The sequence below is a fragment of the Nannospalax galili genome, unplaced genomic scaffold (assembly GCF_000622305.1).
Source record: "Nannospalax galili isolate Female #2095 unplaced genomic scaffold, S.galili_v1.0 scaffold644, whole genome shotgun sequence".
NCBI classification, from domain to species: domain Eukaryota; kingdom Metazoa; phylum Chordata; class Mammalia; order Rodentia; family Spalacidae; genus Nannospalax; species Nannospalax galili.
The window spans coordinates 414024-422913 of record NW_008351473.1 but is presented as its reverse complement, the minus strand read 5'-3'; the positions used below and the strand labels follow the sequence as shown (position 1 = coordinate 422913).

The following is an 8890-nucleotide window of genomic DNA, read 5'->3' as shown; positions in this document are numbered from 1 at the left end:
TGGGGCTGGAGAGATGGTTCAGCAGTTAAGAACACTGGTTGTTCTTGCAGATCCCAAGGTCAGGACCTGCCTGGATTATAGAGTAAGGTTGAGGCCACCCTGGGCAATTTCATGAGACCCTGTGTCAAAGAGTAAAAAAAGAGGCTGGTGCTAGGTGTGTTTTGCAAAGCTTTATTTCTAGCACTCAGGAGGCAGAAGCAGGCTGATCTCTATGAATTCCAGGCCAGCCTGGTCTATATTGTGAGTTACAGGCTAGCCAGATTACATAGAGAGACCCTATCTCAAAACAAACAGAAGAACTGTGCTGTAATTTTTGTCAGTCTTCACTTTTGGTTGCTTTGTTCTCTGACAGCTTAGTTTTTGCTTTGTTATTTCCTTTTTATTTGTTGCTCTTGTTCTTTTCTAGCTTATTGAGCACTTAGCTCTTGTGGGGTGGTTGTTTATTTGTTTTGTTTGTTTTTTGACAGGGTCTCATGTAGCCCAGGCTGGCCTCAAACTTGGTATGTACTCAAGGACTACCTAGAACTGCTAGACCTCTTGCCTCTACCTCCCAAGAGCTGGGATCACAGGCAGGCACCATCATGCCTGACTTCAAGCAGTGCAGGGGATGGAACCAACCCAGGGCATCATGTATCCTAGGCAAGCATTCTATCAACTGAACCACAGCCCAGCCTTTGTGTTTCTGTGTGTACCTGTGTAGGTGTGTGCTTGCGCAGGTGGAGGCCAGAGGTCAACATCAGGTATCTTCTGCAGTTGCACTCAACATTTTTTTTTAAAGATTTACTTATTTTTATTTTATGTGTATTAGTGTTTGCCTGCATGTATATAATTGCACCACATACATGCCTTCCCATGGAAGCCAGAAGAGGGCATCAGATCCCCCTGGAACTGGAGTTACAGATGGTTGTGGGTGCTGGAACTGAATCTAGTTCTCTGCAAGAACAGCCAGTGCTTTTAACCATTGAGCCATCTCTCCAGCCCCCTCCCCCACCCTTTTTTTTTTTGGTCTTTTTGAGACAGAGTCTCCCTGTAGCTCCAGCTGACTTGGAACTCCCTATGTAGTCCAGGCTGGCCTTGAACTCACAGAGGTCCACCTGTCTCTGCCTCCTGAGTGCTGGGATTAAAGGTGTGCACCACCATACCCAGGCTCAACCTTACTTTTTGAGACAGGGTCTATCACTGAACCTAGAGATCACTGATTGGCCAGGCTAGCTGGCCAGGAAGCCTCAGGATTTACCTCTGTCTTCCTGTCTCCCATCTTCCAAGCCCTGAGGTTCCAGGTATATGCTGCCACACCTAACTTACATGTGTGCTGGGCTTCTGAGCTCAAGTCCATATGCTTGTGTAGCAAGCACTTTACCAGCTGAACCATCTCTCCAGCCTGTAGCTCCTTTTAAAAATGGTTTTTCACTGGGCATGGTGATGTATGCTTTTAATCCCAGCACTTGGGAGGCAGAGGCAGGCAGATCTCTGTGAGTTCAAGGCCAGCCTGGTGTACATAATGAATTAGGGGCCAGCTAGGGCTACAGAGAGACCCTGTCTCAAAAAGATCAAAGACAAAAATGTTTTTTCTGAGTTTTAATGCATGTAACTTCTTTGGTATCTAATCCAGTTGTCTCGCCAGCTGAATGTCAGAGTGTCTGTGACAGTGTTACTGTCACAGCTTGTTAGGAAGTCGATCTTTGATGCCTTCCTAACCCCATCCCTATTTTCTGAGCTGCGTTTGAGTTTTAGAGATGTAATGTTTTGATACTGGACTAACAGTATGGTTCTTGCCACGAATGTATGAGATCCTAAATTTAATCCCCAATGGCAAAAATAAATAAAAACAAAATCAGATGTGAACATTCAAAAATAGTAATAATGTGTTTATACTTTTTTTTTTTTTTAATGTGTATGAGTATATTGCCTGCATGTATGTGAGTGCACCTGTCGTGCAATGCTGCGGAGGTCAGAAGAGGGCTTCGGATTCCCCTGGAACTGGAGTTAAGGACAGTTCGTAGCCACCATGTGGGTGCTGGGAATCGAACCCGGGTCCTCTGCAAGAGCAGTCCGTGCTCTTAACTGCTGAGCCATCTCTCCAGCCCCAGGTGTGTTTATATTTTTTGACATAGAATGAATAGAGTTCTTTTTTCCTTCAAAATTATCTGAGTAATTCAGAAGTTGAGCATTATGGCTTTGTTCTTAGTACTAATAAACATAACTGTAACTAATTTAAAGTTATAGGTCCAAAAGCTGGGGAGCAATTAGGTGAATCATGTGGAATATTAGCAATTACTAAAAAGCATGCTTATGTTGGTAAGTGGTGAAGCATTTACAGTTAAACTAAAATTAGGTCGGCATGGCTGGCAAGATGACTCAGCAGCTAAAGGTACTTGCTGCCAAGCCTGATGACCTAAGTTTAATCCCTGAACCTACATGATGGAAGGAGATAACTGACTCCCAAAAACTGTCTTGTTTTATGTCCACACATGATCGCACATTAATGCGTACAAAATAAATAAAAAGTAAATGTAAGTTTAAAATTAGATCTGCATATGAAAATTAAAAAGGCAAAAATTTATAATATAGGTGATCTATTACAAGGCTAGGATTGTGAGTTACTAACAGTCTAACTTGTCCCAAGATATGGACAGAGTGGACTGCACGTGTGAGACTGGCTGGACTCAGCATTTGAGTTGGAATGGCCCAGCTGGCCTGGAGCTTGCTATGTAGACCAGGCTGGTCTCCATCTCACAGAGATCATCCTGTCTCTGCCTCCCACGTGCTAGTACGAAAGGCATACACCATCATACCCAGCTCTTCTGTTCCTTTTTGAGAGGGTATTTCTCAAGTGCATCATCATATTCCTCACCTTGTGTACAGGCAGGGCTGGGTGAAGCTTAGATCAGGGCAGGGGGTGCCTGGGAGCTGCTCTTGCCCCCTGGCCCGCCCTACAAGAGGTCACTCAGCAGCTAAGAGCCTGGGTGAGGGATAGTGCTGGTCTGGACCTCTGTCACCCCCTGCCCTTGCACCCCCTCCCCATTGCCCCCCCTCCCCATTGCCCCGTCACTCCTGCTCACTCCTAATCCCAACACTGTGGGCTCAGGCAGCAGGTACCCTTCTCCTTCTCAGTCTCCTACTTGACTGTCATATTCCTCTTTTTTTTTTCCTTTTCTAGAAAGAAAAGTCAAAATCAAACAGTTCAGCAGCCCAAGAAGCTAATGGCTTTCCCTCTGATGCCTCAGCCAATCCTTCTCTCCTCCTCGAATTCCAGGGTGAGTTATGTCTGTGTGTCTCCACGTGGGAAAAAGACAGCTTAGGGGAACACCAAACAGAGATCTGGGCAGGGGAGAAGGCTCAGCCAGCAGAGGGCATGCCTAGGGCTTGCCAGGCCCTGGGACCCATCCCCAGTGCTTCCAGAACAAAAGAAAATGAAACAGTTTCACAGACTATTTCAGAGCCTGGGCTTTAGCTGCTGTCTTCATGAAAGTTTTTGCGTTTAAACATGATGCTGGCCTGTAGCACAGATGGTAATATTCCCATTTTCCAGCATGGGAAGGTGAGGCTCAGAGCTGTACCAGATCTGCAGTTCCAGGGTTCCATGACCAGTAGATGTTGCCCTGATGGCTTGGCCTTCTGGCTCAAAAGCTTATTTTCCTTTGGTATGGTGTGTTTTATCATGCCTCAGAGTAGGAGACCCAGTCAAGGCTGCCTCCTAAGACGCCCCTGCCCTATTGTCTATGTCATCCCTACACCTAGAGTGGGGCTTCTGGCACCTTCTCCACCTGTGTGGCCTTCCTGCTCATGAAGTACTTTCACATTGGTGTCTCATTGGAATCCTCTATGAGCCCATGGTATAAAACTACACAGTTGTCATCCTGGTTAAGAAATCAGAAACTTAGAAGAGTGTCAGAGATCACTAGTGACAAAACCTTGGTTTTGTTTGTTCCTTTCCCCCTTAGTCCTGGGGGGATTGAACTTAGGGCTTCACAAATGCCTGAACTGTACCTGCAGTCCTTTTTTAATTTTGAGATAGGGCCTCCCTAGCTTGCGCAGACTGGCCGTGAACTTGGAACCCTCTCAGCCTCCCAGGTGGCTTGGATTATAGGCCTGAGTCAGAGCTTTAGCTTTTTCACAATAGAATACCACTTCCATTTTAGTATGGTAGACAGTGGTCATGGTAAGAGGGAGAACTGGAGTGGGCTTACGCTGTCTTTTTAGAACAGCGTGTGAAGCCCCCAGCATGCCTGTGTTCCCACTCCTCCTTCCTCCCCAACAAGGCCAGTGTGATAGGAAGGAGAAGATGGGGAAGTGTTAGTGATCACAAAGCACAGGAGACAGGAGGCCCCATTTCCTCAGCCTGGTCTCCACCTGGTCCTTGTTCAATGAAGATTTAATGGAACTGTGTATCTTTTACTTCTTGTGCCAAGCTCAGGGCTGTCAGGCTGAGTCAGCCCCAGAGCCTGCTGGCACCATGACTGAAGGTGACCAGTGTGTGCAGGAGTCAAGGCAAGGGTGGGTCAGAGTCTCAGAGTGAGAGGAGCAACAGGGCTTCAGGAAACAAGCAATGCTGTCATAGAACATTATGGTATAGGGGCTTTCCAGGGAGACTGGGAAGGGAAGTCGTAGCAGCTGCAGCAGGAGCAGGTGAGCAGAGGCTGGTTTGTGCAGAAGCTCTAAGGACAGTGTCCTCCTTACTGGAGCCAGGCTGCATGTGGAAGAATGGCATGTGGGAGGCCTAGGGCAGACCTTCTCCTGTCAGCCCTAGCAGTGCCGAAACACTGGAGTGGGACTCTTGGGCAGCAGGAACCATTGAGGTCTGGAGTGTCCACTCTGCAGTGTTATGAGGACATGAGATTCTGGGCAGGGCAGTACCTTTGGGGCGGTCACAGGCCAGGCCAGCAGCAAGGAGTTCTGAGCTGAGGCAGCATGAGGAGGAGTGAATGCAGTGAGTTTGGAGAAGGAGACCATGAGCTCAATAGGCTGCAGCCACAGAGATGCACCTGTGGGCATCTGTTCTTTTGACGATGACTTTAAGCCTCGAGACACTACAGCCTCCTTCACAAGCCATGAATGCCAGACAGGTTCTGTTGTATTTCTATGTATGATGGGAAGGAGCAGATGGCACCCCTCCCACCCACTGTGCATCGGGAAGACTGAAGGCTGCAGCTGTAATTGGTAGGCAATGGAGACCTGGTTATATAAGCACAGCTCCATGCTCTCAGGGTAGAAATACTGCATTATAGAATTTGGCTGCATTACCTGTGGGTAATATAGATTGTAAAATAGAAAAGGCTTGGGCTGGGGATGTACCTCAGTTGGTAGAGTGCTTGCATAGCATGCATAAAGCCCTGGGTTCAATCCAGTACCTTACAAACCAGGTGTGGTGGTATGTACCTGGAATCCCAGAACTCAAGAGGTAGAGGAGGAGCAGGAGTTCAAGGTTATCGTTGGCTATACAGTGAGTTTGGGGACTGTGGACTTCACGAGACAAATCTCAGACAAAGAAGCTGGGTGTGGTGGCTCACATCTTAAGTCCCAGCACTTGGGAGTCAGAAGCAGGTAGATCTCTGTGAAATCAAGGCCAGCCTGGTCTACATAGCGATTTTCAGGCCAGCTGTAGCTACATAGTGAAACCCTGTCTCAGAAAACAAACCAACCGCCAGTCACAATAGTGCATGCCTTTGATCTCAGCACTCTAGAGGCAGAGGCAGGCAGAGACAGGTGTATCTCTGTGAAATCAAGGGCAGCCTGGTCTACATAGTGAGTTCCAGGCCAGCTGTGACTACAGAGACCCTGTATCAAAAAACCAAACCAAACAAACATGCAAAAGAAACAAAAAGGCCCAACCACCAAACAAAAGGAAAAGGGCTGGAGAGATGGCTCAGTGGTTAAGAGCACTGGCTGTTCTTGCCAAGAACATGGATTCAGTTTCCAGCACCCACACAGCAGCTACCAACAGTCTGTACCTCCTGTTTCAGGAGATCCAAGACTCTTCTGGTTTCCTCAGGCATTGCATTTCACATGCACATACCCACACACAGACACCCACCTACACATAATTATAAAAAATAAAACATAACAGCTTAGAGAGACCCTGCCTCCCCTTAGGAGTTATGTCTGAGCTGTGGCACTGTACTGTATGTCTGTGGATGCCTAGAAATGCCAGATCAACAATGGCCACTGTGCCACATGTCTGTGGATGCCTAGAGATGCCAGGTCCTTGGCTCTGGGAGACGACAGAGTCGCACCAACTTTTGCTCTGCTGTTTGGTTTCCAGATGAGAACAGCAACCAGAGTTCTGTGTCAGATGTCTATCAGCTCAAGGTGGACAGCAGCACCAACTCCAGCCCCAGCCCCCAGCAGAGTGAGTCCCTGAGTCCAGCACATACCTCAGACTTCCGCACTGATGACTCCCAGCCACCTACACTGGGCCAGGAGATCCTGGAGGGTGAGTTGCGCAGTCTCCTTGCATCTCTGACCTAGGTTGCTTCTCCTGTTCTATGACCTGTTACCAGTAGGCACTGAAATTGAACTAGTTTTCATGTGAATAACATGCTTGCTGGGCACTGTTCTAGCTCCTTCAGAACAGGAAGGCCAAGCAGGCATAGTGATATTTGGTCTGAGTGACAAGGAGAGTCAACTCAATTCCCAGTGTCTGCAGGCCACCCACCCCTGTGGTGGTCTTCTGTGATCCAGCTACACTTAGCAGCTCAGCCAGGCCCTGCATGCAGGCCTCCCAGGCCAGGTCCTTCTGGTCCCTTGACTGAGATGCCCTGGAGGCCTGTGCTGAGCTGAGCTTGCTGCTCTTGCAGAGCCCTCCCTTCCTGCCTCTGAAGTTGCTGATGAACCTCCCACCCTCACCAAGGAAGAGCCGGTTCCACTAGAGATGCAGGTAGAGTGGCTGTGGCTTTCCCCACTTCCCAGGAAGGAAAGGAGACTTGGAGTTGGAACCACACGACTGGCTGGGTTGCAGTGGGGTACAGGAGAACGAGTGCCCATGTCCTAAGGTTAGGGCAGGGTGGGCTTTGGGCTGCATTGTGGTGAATGGGCAGGGCTACTGGGAGGGATGGCCCATCATGTCCTGCCCTGCTGGCTCCTAGAGCACAGAGGAGGAAGAGGAGGAGGAGGAGGACTCGGGAGCACCACCCCTGAAGCGCTTCTGTGTGGACCAAGCTGCAGTGGTGCAGAGCACCGAAAGCTAGCACCCCAGCCTCTGCCTCCGGCCCCGCCTCTATTTATTCATTCTGGTCTGGCCACTGTGATGCCTGCGTGTGGAGCCCCCTGGGCTGGAAGGCTGACAGAAGGCATGGGGTGTTGCATCATCTTCTTGTCCTGGCACCTGTCTGCTTGCTCCTGAGCCGAGAAGCACACGTCTTTTCTACACCCCAAGGAGGCCAGAGCGTTGGGCTCACCTGTCACCTTCAGGTCGCACCCTCTGCTCCAGAGCCACTGCACAGAGCTGCTGGCACCTCAGCAAGGAGAAAGTGTGGAGGGACCTTGGAGAGTGGAGGGATGTCCGAGAAGAGTGGAGGGACGTCTGAGGAGACTACCAGGGTTACTTGAACTTGAACAGAGACTGATTCAGACTTTGCCACCGGGCCAGTGCCCTGTAGGCTGCTGCTGGAGAGGGATTGGTGGGGACCTGGAGAGTGGAGAGAGGTTGTCAGGAGGGAAGGGCTTTTTGCCCTGTGGCTAGGAGTCTGGGATTGTGTCCTGTGCCCAAGGAAGGCCTGCCTCTGCTGGGCACCCAGCTGCTCCCAGCCCTGTGCTGGAACTGTCCATTTCCCACAGACACTGCACACATGCAAAACTTCCTGTTGGCACCTATCATTTCATTCCAGCATCCCTGCCTTCTGCCCACACCACCCCAGCCAGGACTGGAGCTTCTGACCACAGTACCTGTCCTGCACAGTACTCCTTCTGCTTAAACTTTCTAGAATGTTCCCTTGTCTTTGAAATCTGCATGTTTAATTGAACTTTTGTGATTTTATTTTTTGTTTCACAAAAGAAAAGTTTAAGAAAAATGAAAATGGACAACAGCAAGTGAAGACCTATTTTAGCACTGAATAGAATATTTTTAAAATTAAACTATTTGAAATATGTCTTGTCTGATGCTTTCTTCTGTGAGTTGTGAGGCTGAGCTGCAGCGGGGAGGTGGGGGGTGCTTGTGAAGTCACCACAGGCCTGCCTACCATCTAACTCCAATACTGTGCCCTTCTTGACAAGAATGGCCTCAAGATGGACTTGGAGTTTGGAATGAAAAGGAGCATGGGGCAGCCTGGAATAACAGCACCTTGAGAGCTGAGTGGGAAGAGCTTGAGTTCCAGGCTAGCCAGGGCTACATGATAAGACCTGTCAAAATATAATAATAAACAGTCAATCTCAAAGTGTAGAAGAAACAGCTCAGCAGTTAGGAGCACAGGCTCCCCTTACAGAGTACGCAGCTTCAGTTCCCAGCACCCACATGGTGGCTAACAATCATCTGTAACTCTAGTTCCAGGGGATCCAGTGCTGCCGTCTGGCCTCCATGGGCATACACTTAACATACAGGCAAAACACTCATATGCAAAAAAAAAAAAAGTCAAATATATATATATATATATATATATATGCACACACATATATTTGTGTGTGTATATATAAACTTTAAAAAAGAAAAGTGCAGCTAGGCATGGTGGCACACACCTTTAATCCCAGCACTGGGGAGGCAGAGGCAGGCAGATCTCTGTGAGTTCAAGGCCAGCCTGGTCTATATAGTTCCAAGACAGCTGGGGCTACAGGGAGACCCTGTCTCAAAAAGACAAAAAAAAACCAGTGCTGATCCTAGTGCTGGAAGCCTGTAATCTCAGCCACCCAGGAGGCTGAGACAGGAGGATGACAAAATCAAGGCCAGCTTCTTCAACTT

General features: G+C 48.7%; 1 protein-coding gene across 6 annotated transcripts in view; it reads left to right on the top strand.

The window, feature by feature from the left end:
• Bcl7b (BAF chromatin remodeling complex subunit BCL7B) overlaps nucleotides 1-8087 on the top strand; it is a 17186-nt gene extending 9099 nt beyond the window's left edge. For 5 of the 6 annotated variants that reach the window (XM_029553660.1, XM_029553661.1, XM_029553658.1 and 2 more), the window contains 4 exons: nucleotides 3161-3257; nucleotides 6263-6433; nucleotides 6798-6992; nucleotides 7086-8087. In XM_029553660.1, the coding sequence (XP_029409520.1) occupies nucleotides 3161-3257; nucleotides 6263-6433; nucleotides 6798-6991 (462 nt within the window). In that variant the 3' untranslated portion in view covers nucleotide 6992; nucleotides 7086-8087. The remainder of the gene's footprint in view (nucleotides 1-3160; nucleotides 3258-6262; nucleotides 6434-6797; nucleotides 6993-7085) is intronic. The other variant, XM_008848380.3, reaches the window with a different exon arrangement.
• Nucleotides 8088-8890: the final 803 nt, after the last annotated feature.